The sequence below is a fragment of the Planococcus citri genome, chromosome 3 (genome assembly GCF_950023065.1).
Source record: "Planococcus citri chromosome 3, ihPlaCitr1.1, whole genome shotgun sequence".
Classification (NCBI taxonomy): domain Eukaryota; kingdom Metazoa; phylum Arthropoda; class Insecta; order Hemiptera; family Pseudococcidae; genus Planococcus; species Planococcus citri.
In genome coordinates this window covers 48,173,847-48,190,693 of record NC_088679.1, presented here as the reverse complement: position 1 = coordinate 48,190,693, position 16,847 = coordinate 48,173,847, and the positions used below count along the sequence as shown (strand labels likewise).

General features: G+C 34.2%; 1 protein-coding gene across 3 annotated transcripts; it reads left to right on the top strand.

The window, feature by feature from the left end:
* Positions 1–344: 344 nt before the first annotated feature.
* On the top strand, positions 345–16,773 carry Lrrk (Leucine-rich repeat kinase). Of its 3 annotated transcripts, XM_065358720.1 has the most exons (45): positions 345–646; positions 830–986; positions 1,058–1,098; positions 1,184–1,349; positions 3,594–3,753; positions 3,823–3,967; positions 4,038–4,174; positions 4,239–4,386; positions 4,466–4,771; positions 4,843–5,064; positions 5,145–5,321; positions 5,391–5,536; positions 5,620–5,773; positions 5,954–6,130; positions 6,209–6,327; positions 6,418–6,621; positions 6,697–6,890; positions 6,975–7,159; positions 7,240–7,411; positions 7,485–7,762; positions 7,841–7,986; positions 8,060–8,204; positions 8,277–8,386; positions 8,463–8,602; positions 8,669–8,893; positions 8,984–9,106; positions 9,178–9,371; positions 9,572–9,671; positions 9,817–10,016; positions 10,082–10,242; positions 10,319–10,554; positions 10,669–10,841; positions 10,921–11,030; positions 11,102–11,276; positions 11,349–11,555; positions 11,634–11,885; positions 11,955–12,099; positions 12,187–12,296; positions 13,932–14,054; positions 14,131–14,332; positions 14,415–14,619; positions 14,704–14,973; positions 15,063–15,262; positions 15,343–15,476; positions 15,554–16,773. In XM_065358720.1, the coding sequence occupies exons 1-45, from the start codon at positions 581–583 to the stop codon at positions 15,857–15,859; spliced, it is 7,746 nt and encodes a 2,581-aa protein (XP_065214792.1). In that variant the 5' UTR covers positions 345–580; the 3' UTR covers positions 15,860–16,773. The 3 variants fall into 3 exon arrangements, with proteins under 3 accessions (XP_065214792.1, XP_065214794.1, XP_065214793.1); XM_065358722.1 differs by lacking the exons at positions 345–646; positions 830–986; positions 1,058–1,098 and adding an exon at positions 2,419–2,617 and having other exon boundaries at positions 1,216–1,349; XM_065358721.1 differs by lacking the exons at positions 345–646; positions 830–986; positions 1,058–1,098; positions 1,184–1,349 and adding exons at positions 1,751–2,253; positions 2,419–2,617.
* Positions 16,774–16,847: the final 74 nt, after the last annotated feature.

Genomic DNA, 16,847 nt, shown 5'->3' with positions numbered 1-16,847 from the left:
GACTTATAACTCAAGTTGAAGCAATTGAATTGAACTGAATGAAAAATATGAAAATGAATAATGTTGAAACGAGGTGAGCTAAAAACTAGTGGAAAGTTGGCTGTAAAAATCTGAGCAGTTAAAGGTTAAAGGCGTCAAACTCAAGTTTCATTTTTTCGTAGGTCTATCTCTGTTTAAATAATGTAAGCTAAATTTAATAAAAGAGAAAGATGGTCATTATGGAATATGGATTGATTGTACGTTCCTGCAGAAATGAAGTACGCAACTCCAATAGCAGTTGTGTCGAATCGCCACAATTACGCGATCCAGTTTTCTCGTTGTTCACATGTTCTTATTTTCTTTTCTTATCAAAAATTTAAAAATTCAAAAAGTTATCAATACTCAACTACGATGTGTTTTTCACTTTAATTTTTATACAATTCACTCAATTTACCGGATCAGTATTAACCTTATGCTTATTTTTTCAAATTTGTGGAATTCATTCACAACCCAGACCCATGTGGTATTAATTTTGTGATAACTACGTTGAGAACGTTTTACTCAACCACCAGTATTTTCCACATAATTAACATGTTGTAGCATGGATTATCAAGACTCCTTTGGTGAACAGGAAGAAGAGGATTTTCCAGGCAGACTTCTTCACCAGGTGAGCCATTTTTCGTCTTACAATAGATCACGAGTAAATAATTTGTTGTTGACCTCATTAAACATATGTGTAGTGTAAACCTGTGAATGAGTGGGTTGAAATTATATAACATCGTAGCTACGTATCTATTCTAATCTACATATTGCCTGATTTGAATGAAAATTATGGTGTATTTTTGCAAAGGCGGCATTGTGGGATAATGCTGAACTGCTGGAAGATTTACTAAGAGGCGAACAGCTGGCATATATCAATAGTCAAGACGCTTGGGGACGTACTCCGTTACATGCTGCAGCAACTACAGAAAATTCAAAATGTTTAAGAGTATTGTTACAGTCTGGAGGTATGTTTCTCCTTCTGCATTATAGATTTAAATATTCGTTTGATTAACACGCTGTGCTTATTTTTCCACAGCCAATCCAAACATTGCTTGTGGTACTAGAGGTGAAGCTAAAGTATGTATTTTTCGTTTCATGTTCATGTTGAGGTTTTTTTGTTGTATCGAATGAAATAATTATGAGATGATTTTGTTGTGTACAGACTCCACTACATATATGTGCTGAGTATGGATTCCTAAACAACGTAAAATTATTGCTATCGTATAAAGCAAATTTAATTACAAAAGACATAGCCGGTTTAACCGCGTACGATATCGCCGAAAATGGGGAACACATCAAATGCGCACAGCTGTTGAAAGAAGCCGCTGGTATGTTCATTTTTATTCTAATAATATCGTACTATGCAAGTGTGAAGTGTAAAATCAAATGTGCACTGTGCAGTAGGACATGTTTTCTGTTTTCAATTTGACGAAAAGAGTGTACAGATTACAGACACGGGCACAGGGCACAGAGTAATGCTTAATTTCATTTGAAATTATACACCTATCTTGCGGTTACGCTTCAATAATATCGAGTTCTCATAAGATATAGTTTCTGATTAACCTTGATATTAGATCAGACAATAAATACGGCTTTCTTAACATTTTCAAATTTGATTAGGACTTGATAAAGATTAGATTACTAATAGATTATCGATTCGATCATCGTTGGATTTTTTTATAACCATTAAATCAGCTAGATTTCAATAGTTGCATAGAACAATTATCGCCACTTGTTATACTGGTTTACTTTCTCCGCGCGAGTGTGTGTATTTTTCACGCGGTATACTCAACTAAATATTCTTCGTTGAACAAGTTATGATGTTAATTTGTTTTCCATTTTTTTTCCTTTAGTCGTTATATAGTCAACACTGTGATTGAAATTTAATTAGTGTTTTAAAGTGTTCAAATGCCTATATCTGAATCCTATTTTTAAAAAATTACCTGTTATGGTGATGAATTTTCGCGAAATTGTCAAATCTCGGTAGTGTTATAAAAATTTAACTGAAAAAGATGAATATTTTTTCTATATAATGGAATAATTTAAACGAATTGTTTATCGTTAAATTTGTTGAGGTTATCTACCTTGATTACACATGGTGCTCTAAAATTTAGTGATTGTGTTTGCGAATGATGTGGAAATGAACTAGTTTGGGTAGCATTAATAATGTGTGAAATGTTAGCTATTCATCACATACGGCAATATGCAGTTATAAATTAGTTTCAGTCTTACGTAAGAATAATTTTTACAACTATATTAATAAAGCGTGAAACACGTTTTATGAAATGTAAATGATTCGACAATTTTTTTTTGTCGTTACAGACGTTTATTCTAACGATAATTTTTCCATGTGATTTAGTTTAAAATTTTTTAAATGAAATATGTTAAACATTTCAGATATTGCGTTAGTTTAATTACAAATGAAATCGAATCCAAATACCTCAAGCAAATCATTACTTTAAGTTTTTGTTACTCTTTTTATATTAAAAAAAAAAAATGATCAAAAGGATTTTCCGGCTGGCTTCAGCACCTAGAGAAGAGTGTATTGAATTAGGGTACGACGTATGCAACTATTTCGTTGACAATTATTACGACGGTACGGAGGTTTCAGGTTTTATTTACTTAGTACATTTTCCTTTTCCTTTCTAATGCATACAAATTATACTAACCTATCTAACACATGGTATAGTGTTTGATCATAGAGGATCAAGTTTTAATTTCATAAATAGTAACTGTAGCAATTGAATGGATATAATGGTGTATTGGGAAATGCTTAAGTTGTATTCTAGTTCTTTTTTCGGCAATAATTATCTGGTGCATACTTACGAAGGTCTTGGCTAATGATTTGAATGTTTCAAGTTTCCAAAAAATTGAGATAATGAATGAAAATTAAATCTCACAAATTATGTAAATCAGATTATGTTCCCTATTTTTGAAAAATATGCAAATGTACATTGAAAAAAAAGAAAACCCCCCCCATTCATATCATGTTTCATTATCAAGGTTACTTAGGCTGTAGAATACTTATAAGTGTAATGCGTAGGTAGGTAGTTTTACTGCCTGTTGTTGACCTTTTTCAATACTTTTTCAACACCACTGGTGTAATATTGTGTTCGTTACACTTCCCTGATGAGTAATTCTGCTTTAATAGAAATATTTATTTTTATAAAAATCATTAAAGCTTGCACTATTACATAATCCTGCTTTAGAGGAATTCCTTTAATATAGGTACTCCTAGACTTGGCTTATAACATAACTTATACAACTCATATTTCATTGATTTTGAAAGGTTGAAAGAGCATAGCCGGGTAAAGTAGGCGATTTGGCTTCATGCTTGGATTTTGAAACTAGCCCAAACCCAAAATAGGAAATTTTCAACTGAAATTGCAATTTCATTTACTTTGAAGGGATTAGAAGTGATTTGACAATCTAAAAATTTCATCATAGAGGTCTTGGACCATAAGGAACAACCGGACTATGCTCTTTCTCTAAAATTAATGAGTTTGATTTATCTATATTTTTGCCATCGTATATGAAATATTCATTCGTATTATTGTTATTAAATTTTTCAGATGCCTGGGAGCAGTCTCGACACACTGCTCATGTAGCTTTACGTGATGCTGTACTCATAGGAGACGTTCAATTACTCAAATCTTTGATAGCAGAACTTGGCGATGAAGCTGAACCTATTATTAATATGGCTCCCAATGGGTCAAATACTTTGCTTTTTGTGTATGTGAATTTATTTTTTAATCAGGAGTGAATTATATGTTCAATATTTAATTCACGGTGTGATTACAGAGCTTGTGAAATGGGTAATAAAGATATCGTTAAACTTTTGATCGACAACGACGCCGATGGTCGTATACATCCGGTGACTAGATATTCTCCACTGTATATATCCTGTTTCAAAGGATGGATCGATGTTGTGGATATCTTACTAAAGGTAAATCTTACATAGTAAGTTGAAAAATGTTTTGATGAATCTAACTGTATGCCTACCTAATTTTGAATAGAAATTTCCGGAGCTCGTTCAGCAATGTACTGTTGAAAAGTGGTTACCCATTCATGCAGCTTGTATCAACGGTCACATGAATGTAATGGAAATCTTGCTCAAATATCAGTATCCTAAGCAGATGTATTGTAAATACAGGTTGGTGTGATTTTTTGAAAATAATCTTGCGTATGGACCAAAAAATAACATTAGACTTTTGTAGAATTGGCGATTGGGAGTACGAGCTGCCGTTTGATGTCAATATGAAAGATGTTACTGGGCAAAATGTTCTGTACATTGCTTCTCTATTAGGCAATTACAAAATGGTTGACGCTATACTAAAGTATAAAGTTAGAGCAATACGGATAAAGGTGAAACTGTTCATAATCTGTACTTATGCTATAATTTGAAAATTATATTCACTTACGTATTTAAATTTTATCGTTTCAGTCATGTGAGAATGAGAATGAAACTGATGATACCAATAAAAATGTCGAACTACCTAGTCCTACCAGAAGACGAATTTCTGATGGTATTCAATCGATAATGTCACGTTTAAATTTAGGATTAAATAACGCTTCTAATACGAACGACATCAACGAAAGATTTGTATCTCCTTGGAATGTCGACGATTATTGCAACCATCATAGTGAAACTGCTTTGCATGCTGCTGTTCGTCAAAAACACGTTGAAATTGTATCACTTCTACTGTTAGCTGGAGCTAATCCGAATTTGAGCATTTATTCTGTGGATAATGTAAGTTTCAATTGCTTTGACCGAGCCAATATTTTTTGAAGAGGTATTAATTTATTTAAATTGTAATGCAGGGCTGCGCTGCAGAATCTTCTCGTCAAAATGCTGGTAGTCGTTCTAGTTCGTCAACTCGTAATCAAACCACTACAGCGTTGGTAGTTGCTTGCGAAAATAGAGACGTTTCTATGGTGGAGTTATTATTGAAAAATGAAGCTAGAGATGACGAAGCCAAAGCGTTATTCGTTGCTATTCAAAACGGAGATGATATATTAATTACGAAACTGCTCTCTATCAAAGTATTTACATTTCTTACTATATCTATCGTATCATCGATTTTTTAGTAATAAGTTATTAATTTTCAAAATAAAATTCACAGGCGTACACCGATCCGGAGCATAAAATTAATAAAAAAGCAATGAATGAAAAAATGCACGCTAATTTCGGAGCATTGACCAATTTCACTTATAGTAATATGTTCGCCTATACTCCCGTTATGATAAATTGGCACAATGCATATCAGTGTCAGTTGCCTCGTATAAAACCTCAGTGGCTGGTAAGCGTTTGCATTTTGATCTTAATCTATGTGTTATTGAAGATGTGATAGAATCATTCGGTTTATTAGGTTGATGCCGCTTTGCATATTAATCCAAAATTGAAATTAAATCCGAAAAGTCAACAAATCGTTTTGTATGCCATCACTAGACTTGATGTGTCCAATAATGCGTTGACTTCTATTCCTCCTGTGATTTTTCAACTACAAAGTTTAAGGTAATGAAATATTGCTTGTATTGTTTTAATTGTCATACATAGATGTACATATAAATAATTGGATTTTGTGTGCTCTTTGGTAGGTATTTAAATTTAGCACAAAATAAAATCAAAAAGTTACCAACGTCACAAGATTTTGAAGAAGAATGCTCTCCTTCAAACAAACGCCGCTCCAGAGTTACCTTCACACGAGAAAAAGGGTATTCAGCTCCGTTCCTTGAAGAATTGTATTTACAGGTGAATGACTTTTTACAAAATTTTCGCAGAATTTCGAATTTCCTGAATCGTTTGAAATAAATTTTTGATTGGTTCTCACTTCTCTGAAAGTCTGTTCTAAAAAACGTTCAAACCCCTTTTTTGCTGTACACCTTTTTCGATTACGCAACCATAGTTTAAAGTTATTAATTTTATTCATAGGATAATCGTTTGGAAGAAATACCAGAGGAAGTGTTCCGTCTGCCTTTATTAGTAACGCTAGACGTTTCCAATAATAAATTGCAAGAGTTACCGTTTCAATTATGGAGAGCTCCTAAGCTGAAAGAACTTAATGCAGCGTTTAATTTATTGAGAGAACTACCAGCGCCTTCCATCGAAGTAAGTACAAGTAATTAAACTAGCTGATTTTATTTGTATTCGAGTACATTATTTTATTGCCGTTCATTTATTATTTAGGAAATTAGCGCGAGTCGTAAAAGTATTTGCTCCATTGATTCTGGCCATAGCACTGATTCCGCTTCAGATGCTTTAACGAACGCAATGTCTGAAAATTCTTGTAAATGGAAAAGCGTACAGTAAGTTGTAAATTTTCGACTAGTGTTTCAACTGTCTGGTTCTACATATACTTTCACTTACAATTACAAATATCTTTGCGTTGTATGTAGATTGCTCGAGTTGCAACATCACAACGAATGGTCCGAAACTGTAGAAATCAGCGAACAAATTTTACACGTAGAAGAGCATGAAAACAGTGCAAATTGTTCTCAGTTATCATCGTTGAATTTAGCTCATAATCAGTTCACTGCTATACCAGTAGTATTGTCATGCTTGGCAGTCAACTTGACTAGATTGAACATGGCGTATAATAGGTAGACTTTTTGTACACGTTTGAATCTTTCGTTCAGGAAAGAACTCTGCTCTAATTTGTATCAACATGTTCACAGTTTACGTACAATGAGTTATATCACTTCGTATCCAAGTTCATTAAAACAACTAGATTTAAGCCATAATAAGATCTGTGTTTGGCCAAGCTTGCCTCAGGTTCACGATGATAATTTAGATCCAACGGAACAAGCGTTTATTTCATGCTATCATCAAGAATCCGGGTTTAAGATGACCGTTAATAAATTATTATCAGGTGAAAAGACGATCTTTTTTACTTCTTAAAATGTCGCAATTGATTTCTCTCAATAAAGATGAAATTCTGTGTGTTATTTTCCAGGTCGTAGACAGACGTTACGTTCTTCGGTTTTGAATAGTGTTTGTACACATCGTAGACATTTAAGGTTAGAGAATCTCAGAACTCTGGTATTGGCCGATAACTCCATCACTAGAATACAATTTTCAACCGATGATGATGGATTGTATTCTAATTTACACGATTCGCGAGATGATCTAGATGACTGGGTATCTCATTTTATAATTTAAAAGCAACCTCAATTTGTCGAATAGTACGTGATGAATTAAATTCTCGTTTCTCGTTGCAGGAGGGTATAAACGCATCAAGTGCTTTAACAAACAATCCTACGTCTGTGAAAACTAGATTGATGTTTCCTAATGTAAGTATGTTAGATCTGAGCAATAATCATTTGAGAGAGATACCTTCGAATATTCACGAACTTGGAAATCTATCAGTATTAAATATTAGCGGAAATATAGGTAAAGTAATCTGTTCTCTTTTTTGATTGAACCCTTTTGAATTTTGTGTGACTTATTTTCATTTCGTTTCTAGATATCACCGAGCTTCCGCCTCAGATGGGTTTGTTGTCGAGGTTATGGAATTTAAATACTCGAGGATGTAATCTCCAAGAACCCCTGAGATCCATGATTGACTCGAATAAGTATAAGACGATGGATGTCGTCGGATACTTGAAATCTATTCTAGAAGATGCTCGACCGTATGCCAGAATGAAATTGATGATCGTTGGTGTTCAGGGTATAGGCAAAACATCGCTTCTAGACCAACTTCGACAAGAAGGAAGTGGATCTTATAAAAAGAAACCTGTCGAGGTAGCTTCTTGCGTGTTAAATATAAATCGAGATGTTTAATTCCGAAAATTTTCTGACGCAAATAATCTCATCTTTCAGCATTGGGCTAAACGAATGGGCAACAAGAATATCAACGTGAAAACATCAAAAGGAACCAATATGTCTACCGTTGGCGTGGATATTGCCGATTGGGTTTATGAAAAGAAAGTCCGAAATCATTCTTCTCATGGGCCTGTTATGTTTAGGTATGTTCAATTCATAATATGTAACATAATTTTGAAGTTTAAAATCCGCTTCTAATTCGAAACTGATTTTTAGAACTTGGGATTTTGGAGGACAGCGCGAATACTACGCTACTCATCAGTACTTTTTATCAAAACGTAGTCTGTACTTAGTAGTGTGGCGTATCCCCGATGGTCAGAAAGGTATTTTGGAGATTTTTCATTGGCTCATCAACATACAGGTTATTTTTACTATACACATGCACTTCAATTTAAAATCAATGAAATCCGCCTCATTACATATACTTATTTAGGCTAGAGCTCCGAACTCACCTGTTTTGATTATCGGCACACACTATGATTTGATGAGAGAACAATTTCCTGCTACTCGATCCGAAGATTTACAACAGCTGATTCGTGAAAAGTTGGTATACTTTTTTTGTCTACTTGTTTTAGTCTTTTAGATGAAGAATCGTTGAAATTAAAAATTCTTGTTGCAGGTTTGTGAATATCGTGGATGCTGAAAAATGCGGTCTGCCTCGTGTACTGGATACTATTGAAGTTAGCTGCAAAACTCGCCATAATATTAAGCTACTGTGTAATCTCATCTACGATACTGTCTTCAGTCTGCGCTTGCCAGGTAATAGTTCATCTTTTTGCGAATTTAAATTTAGCTCACTGTTTCTAATTCATTCTATCAATGTAGGAAGTAAAGAATTATTACTGGAACAAAAAGTACCAGCTTCATATCTTGCTTTGGAAGATGTAGTGAGCCATGTTGCCGCTGAGCGTCGTCAAAGAGGACATGATCCTGTGCTAAATGTTCAAGAATACAAAACGGTGGTTTCAAACGAAATGATGACTAAATTCCAACGTTCCTTCAGAGATTGGGCTGAACTACATCAAGCTACTTTGTTTTTACATGAAAATGGTATTGTGATTTTTTATGAACAATTGGGTAGATGGGATTACCGATTCGCAATGGAAAATTATTAATGTTTATTATTGTCTGTTTCTGTAGGAGTACTGTTACATTACGACGATGCGACGCTGAAAGAATTATATTTCTTGGACCCCCAATGGTTATGTGATATGTTGGCTCATGTAGTTACAATCCGTGAAATCAATCCTTTTGCCCGAACTGGTTTGTGTTTTTGTTGTATTTTTATTATTACTGTTGAAACGACGGACTAAACAAGATTAATTTTTTCTTAGGTATTATGAAGTTGGACGATCTAAAGCACATTTTCAAATCAACTAATTTAAATTTGACCGATGCTCAAGAGTATATCGTCAATTTATTAAATAAATTTGAAGTAGCTCTCACGTGGGATAATAGAACGTTATTAATTCCATCGTTATTGCCGTCCGAAGAAGAAACATTGAGTGTTCGTACTACATCTGTTCGGGTAAATATCTTATCTTCCCTCTGACAAAAGTAGTTGTAAAGAAAAGTTATGGAAATTTTGCTCCGAGTCTTGTGTTCATGTTGGAAGAAAACATACCTTACAATTAGATGGTCAGAATTGGAATTGAAATATGTCTTTTGACACTATTTTTCGATCTTGTGTGGATTTAAATTTTTAAATGATTTTTTTCTTGCATTTAGATTCCACTGAGATCCAGAAATTGGGCTATTAGAAGCAAGAAGGCATCAACTAGTAATTTGGTAACACTGTCCGGAAGTACGTTTCATCATAATTCGCCAGGTTAGTTGATAAATATTCTGGTTCATGTGGCGAAAAATGATTATTCTTCAATAAACAAACAAAACGCAATAATTATTTTTCAAGAAAACGAAATTTTTTGTACACATTTTGAGTGAATCATAAGAAAATTAATTATTTATTCAAGGTGGAAGCTTTGACAAAGATGCGACGTCAAGTAATATGTTGGCTGAAATGACTAATCGATCTGATCCAGAAGCTTCAATAAGAAGATTATTAATCATGACATACTTTCCGTCCGGTTTTTGGTCTCGATTAATTACACGAATTTTGGGAGATGATTCTATTATAGAAATCGTTAGATGTTTCTTCATAATTCCGAAAGAGGTAATTTTTCATCGAACTGATCGCAATAAATGTTTGTTTTTTGTAAATATTGTCTTATTAATTAGGTAATGCAAGACAACCAATTACTCAAACTTTTGGATGTGAAAGTAGAATGGGTATTATGGCAAACTGGTATGGAGCTTCGGTATGCGGATATAGTGATTTTTCGAGTAAAAGAAGTATTACCTAATGTTCGAACTTCGCCTATTAATTACAAAGAGCAGAGGTATGATTTGGTCAGTTCAAATAACATGGTACTTTGTGTAACATAGAATTTTATGCGAGTTAAATTTCAATTACAGGATTTTCATCAAACAAGAGAACGTATGGTGCGACATTGATTTGAAAAATGCTTCTTTGTTAGAGATCTTTTTGCCATTAGATAATATAGTTATCAAACGTCCAGTTCTTCAGAAAGACGAAAATATTGGATATCAGGCTATTGTACTTGACCCATCGCCAGAATATTCTACTCAACTGTTGGCTCTTACAGTAGACCATATTGATGTACTTCTGGAAGATTGGTATCCTACTTTGGGTAAGTGGGCTTACATGAGAGTAAATTTTTTAATAAGTATCACTATTTTCTTGTTTTTTTTTTTAGTTGTTGAGAAACATTTATGTGTTATTGAACTATTTTGTATTCTATCAGGTACGCGGTTCGTTCATACGTCCGAAGGTAAATTCTTGATTACGCGGCTGGTACCGTGTCCTAGATGTATCTCGAGTTCTTCAGAAGATGGAGGATCATTCCAAAACGATATCGATGATTGCAAAAATCCCAGCTGGCAACAATGCTTGTCGAATAAAACGTCTGAAAATCAGGTACGGAAAATTTTAATTTTTTGTATAAACTTTCAAACGTTTCTATAATGATTTTTATCTAAACTAATTCATCTGATAGAATACAAATGCTCAAGAATTTGATGATCGAATACGCCGAATTCGTAAATCGCAAGAAAGTTGTACTTCAGATGGCGATAGTGGTGTTGGAGGGGAAAGCCCTTCTTCGAGGTTTGTTAGAAAATTTGAAAAATATTCAAAGTCGAAGATGACAAATAATACTGAATAACAATTTTGTACAGTTGTAAAACCTCTGTGGAAGGATATCCGGAAACTAAAACACACGATGATGATGATAAAAAGTCAGGAAGTTATAGCTGGTTGATAGAGGAATGTATATTAGCTTCATATAATCGTAAATGTGTGACATGTCCTACACATGGCGATATCTCCCTTGCCCAAGTTGCTCCGGATACGGTAAATTTTTGCCATCTACGCTAATTACTCTTTTTTGAAATTAGGTACTCTATTGGATTGTTTGATATTTAGTTATTCTTGGATCTTGGTGAGAAATGTTTGATCCGACCTCAGCACATATCTCGTGGTAAACTGCTTGGTCGCGGTGCCTTCGGATTTGTGTTCAAAGGCACATATAAAATTAGAGGAACTAATGACGTAATCAATGTAGCAATGAAAATGTTACAACCAGTTCAACCGGGAACGAATGCTAATCCATCGGCGCTCATGGCATATAAAGTAAGTATAAAATGATAGAATATAGTAGTGTAAAATGATTCGAAATTCGATTTGACGTTTGTAAAAAATTTTTTTCAGGGCGCTCAAAATAAATGGGATCGCGATCCTTTGCAATACGCCTGCAAAGCGTATTGCACTGCCAGACAAGAGCTAAATATTCTTTTAAATCTGCAACATATCAATATCGTCCCTTTGATCGGCGTGTGTACCAAACCATTAGCTCTAGTTTTGGATCTGGCACCTTGTGGAGCTTTAGATCAGACTTTGAAAAATTATAGACGATCTGGTGCTAGATTTGATGCGTTCACTTTACAAGCCATTATACTTCAAGTAAGTTGGAGTCGCTAAATTACTTGTATCTCGTGTACAATCAATTTGCTCATAAATTAACATTTTCAGGCAGCCAAAGCTTTAGAATATCTCCATCAACAGCATATTATTTATAGAGATTTAAAAAGTGAGAATGTATTAGTGTGGTGTATTCCTCCACCGTTTTATCATTCGGAAGAATTACCCAAAGTTCATATTAAACTTGCCGACTATGGTGAGTTGAAAAACGTTGAGTAGAAAAACATACGCTGATGAATCATTCTTTTTTTATTGAAATGTATTCTGAATTTCTTTTCCTTAGGTATAAGTAGATTAACGCTTCCTTCTGGTACTAAAGGATTTGGCGGTACTGAAGGCTTCATGGCTCCAGAAATTATGAAATATAACGGCGAAGAAGAATATACTGAGAAGGTAACTGCGCATTTCGGTGCAATTTGCATCTATTATTTATTTATGTACGTATTTACGCATTCATTCGAACGAGGAAATAGGCGTCGGAAAACCACCATTTCCATTTTAATCCTCAGAGAGGTTAGAGAGCAGGACTCGTAATTTTTTGGTATTTGGTATTTATTCATCACAAATTTATTTTTGGATATAATATTTCGATGCTCCCTTCCCATGTTGAAAATTGGATGACCAGGGAGTAGAGAATGAGGGGTTTAATTCAAAAAACGAGTTTATGTTCGATCTCGATGACTTCAAATAATTGTAAAAATAGGCGTGTCACCGTCACCTCACTTTTAATATCCAGTTAAGAATATTTATGCCATTGCATGTACTTTCAACGTTTTCAAAAATTTCTATTCAAGAAAGTTCTGAAAAAATTAATTAGCTGAAAAAAAGTTGAATGTAATTGGAGCATCTAATTCTATTTTTGATTCGAATTATGTGATATGGGTGACCCATATTACAGTTATGAGTCATCCACTGAAAAGTGGTGATGATGCAATATTGTGACCTATTATCCTTCGCTTTTCAATTTTCGAAGTTCTAACTTTCATAACTTTGTGCAAGTTGGCCTCGGTGTCGCTTAAGAAAAACTTGATTAAACTTTTGAATTTTGAGTATTCCAAATAGTTTTCAAACAAATTGGCAATGTATTTCAAGGTCGTACTATCTTACTGACGGAGTCGACACATTTCACTCAAAAAGCGCTGTAATCTTTTGAATTTCTGATGTGATAAAGATATTGAAAACCTTGAGTATCAAACTAGATTACTGAAAGGGGAACGCTGTTTATCTTATTATGTAGTAAAATTCATCTCAATGTAAAAATAATGGTGGAATTTCATCAAGAGATGAAAAATATCAATGTTTAATGTATATTCAGTTCATGACTTGAAATACTGAAATTTTCATCAGTTGTTTTGATGTCTAGGCGACCTACCTAGTCTTTCATTTCTCAAGTACGATCAGATTATTTATTTCAATTTGAATTGGATAATTATTTTTCGTAGTTTTTAAACATTTTGGAGCACCCCCCCCCCCTCATGTCGTACAACTCTTTCAAAGGTGAAACTCATCTTCTAAGGTTAATTAACATGTCTAGCTACTTTGTGCCTAGATACCAACCATACCATACCTATTACCTACACGGAAAAAAAATTAATAAAAATTACTATTTCAGTATAGTAACCGGATCCCATTCAAAAATAATAGTGATTTTTACTCAGTCAAAAAAATACATTTTACCTAGAATTACGTAAAATTTATTACTCTTCGTAGTAAAATTTACTAATCTCGTAGTAAAATTTACTAATCTCATAGTAAAAATCACAATATTTTTGAATGGGATCCTGTTACTGTATGAAATAGTAAAAATTATCCATAATTTTTTTTCCGTGTACTGTTCCATTTTAGAATTTATTTGCCTTTATTTCCGTACGATTTCATATAGCTGATTTAGCTCTTAATACGTATGTAACTCGAAACGTGCAAATAATAATGCGGTATTTCCGGTTAATATTGCAATCACATAATATTGATGAGATACCTATTTATGAAGTGCCTGCCTAATTCAAAGCATTTTTTTCTTTTCGTTAGGTGGATTGTTTCTCGTTTGGAATGTTCATTTACGAATTGCTAACGCTACATCAACCGTTTGAAAATCACGAATCAGTGAAAGAATGTATTTTAGAAGGAGGACGTCCATCGTTAACTCGAAAAGTAATACGAAATATTGCAGATATTTAATCGGATTGAGTACATTTTTTGTCAATTTGATAAACATATCCAATTTCAGGAAACATTGTATCCTAGTTATATGCTTGATTTGATGGTAATTTGCTGGGCACAATCTCCATCGGAACGACCGTCTGCCAGTCAAATAGTATCGATAGCTTCGGCGCCGGAATTCACTCATTTGTACGATGTCGTATCGTTGGATCATTCATCGCCCATTATTACATCTTTAGCAGTTCCTCTTAGTTCAACGGTCGCGAATGGTAAATAATTACCACCTTGATTAGGTTTTTACGAATGGTTCTCTAACTAGAATTATTATTCATCTCTTTAATATTTCTACAGCAGGCGAATATACGAACGAAAACAAATATGGTGGCGAAGTATGGCTCGGATGTTCGAATTTAAGAGCCGATCAGTTATTGAACAATGATAAAAACTGGTTGCAGTATTCGTCGCTCAATTTACCCGAATGCCCTACTGCAATGGCAGTGGTTGATGAAAAATATGTTTGGATAGGAGACGTACGTGGGCAAATACACGCATATTCGTACGTATTTCAATTGAAGAATTAATATCTGGTTGAAATATCATTTAAAGTTGAATTAATTCGTATGTTTTGTTTGCCTTGCAGTGTGATAGATTGCAGTCATATTTTTAGTTACGCTTTAAGTTTGGATACTAACGATATTGGTAGCGTTTGCAAGCTGGCCTATCTTCCACATTTAAATCGAGTAGCCGTTGCTTTGACCAATGGTCGTATATTTTTAGTGAGAAGCGATACGCTACCATCAACCAGTACCATGGCTGAAGGTAGTTTTGTGATGACTGAATTAGGCAGTACAACTATTTTATACACGCTTACGGTGCTCTATAAAGCTGATGAAACCGGCAAACCGAATTCGTAAGTGTTTTTGAAATTTACACCTGAATATGAGTCATCGTTACCGTCAACGTAATTGTAATCCTAATACATACGTCATTTTAATCCAGTGTTTGTGAATTATGGTGCGGTGAGAGCAACGGCACAATATCTATATTTACGATGCATGAAAATTCCGTAGTAGGTCACGACATCATCAACCATTTTGAAACACCGTTGCCAAATGTTGAAGTACTACAATTGGTATCGTCTCATTCGCCAATATTATACCACTCACGTCATCCGGCCGTGTGGTCGTATATATATCCAGGTTGATTAAATGTTTAAGCATTCCTTTGTATTTCGCTTTACGCCAATTCGCTAACATATGTGATAATTTAATTTACACAGGATGCGTCGTATACGAATGGGAACCGCAATCGAGAACCATTTTGAATAAATTAGATTGCTCAAAATTAGCACCCTGCTCGGAAAGTATCAAGTCTATTAGTATCGAAGAGCATCTTAGTCCCGGCCGATGCCAAGTAATATTCTTCTCGTGCGAAAATACTTGTATTAGTTTCCATTTTTATTTGAAAAACATGGTAATTTTGTATTTTAGGTAACTAGTATTTGTGTAATGGAGAATGAAATCTATATCGGTACAACTTGGGGTTGTATTGTGGTCGCTGAGCGTGAATCAATGCGACCGATTACAGTGTTTCGACCTTTTCAAGAAGAAGTATGCTCGATATTGGCGTTACCAGTCAAAGTTGACGGTCGAACGTGTCTCGCTACCGTAGGACGTGGTTATCGAAGCCTCATTAATCGCTATAAACCTGGAAATGTCTCTTCAAAAGCGTCATTGTTGATTAATAGCAGCACATTCGCGATTCTTTGGTCGACTGGGTATTGGGCTGCGACTTAATTCAATATTTTTTCGTTATTGGATTTCAAATTTTGTACAGCTGTTACGTTGTTGCGTAATCGTGATGAATCATTCTATTACCAGTTTTTATTTTGTCAATTTTTTATACTGATGTACATGTGCTTTATCATTTTTTTAAAAGTCATATCTGAATTTTTTAAATTAGAGCGTCACGTACTGGGTTGGAAGAACAGAACGAGATCAAGAAAACCATCAGATTCTGATGTAAAGACAAAAAGAAAAAAATGAGGTTTGAAATTATATTGCCAAAAAAAACCTGAATGAACTTGAAGAGATCGTTTTTATTTTGTCTGAAAAACGAATCTTTCAGACGTCAAGTTCTCATCTTTTCTCAAAGGAAGCTTTGCTTTGCAATTGAGCGGCCGATTTTTTGAGTCGAGTTGAAGAATTCTGCTTTCAGTAACGAAACGAGAAACAACATTCCATTGTAATAGAATGAAAACAGGACTTCATTGTTCTTTCAACCCCAGTTTGCGGTATATGACCTAAGCTTCACCTTTTAAACGAATGCTCAGTTTTTTTTTGTTTTTTTTTATACATGACATTTTTTTCTTGCCTGTTAAAAACGTTGACGTAAGGTGTTCTTTCAAACCAAGTACCAAGACACAATTTTAACCTTGTAGGCTTATCGAAACTAAATTCAATCATGCTAAAATAATACTGTTTTCATTCGTCACCGACAAGTGTCATCACAAGCAACTTGTTACAACATAGATCTTGGACTTGGTTTGTGCGGACACTTCGAATGAAATTATTTTCAATTTATTAAATTATTCTAGTCAATTTTACGCATTGCCAGTGTTGGTTATTATTACTCATTTTAATTCAACCATATTGAGGTACTTTTCATTAGGTATTTCATAATCGTAATAAATGTTATCTATCATTTTTCATTTCCGAGCTGTAATGACTTTATTCTTAGAAAATGACGTCAAACGGAATTTTCTTATCAATCAACGAATCAAAG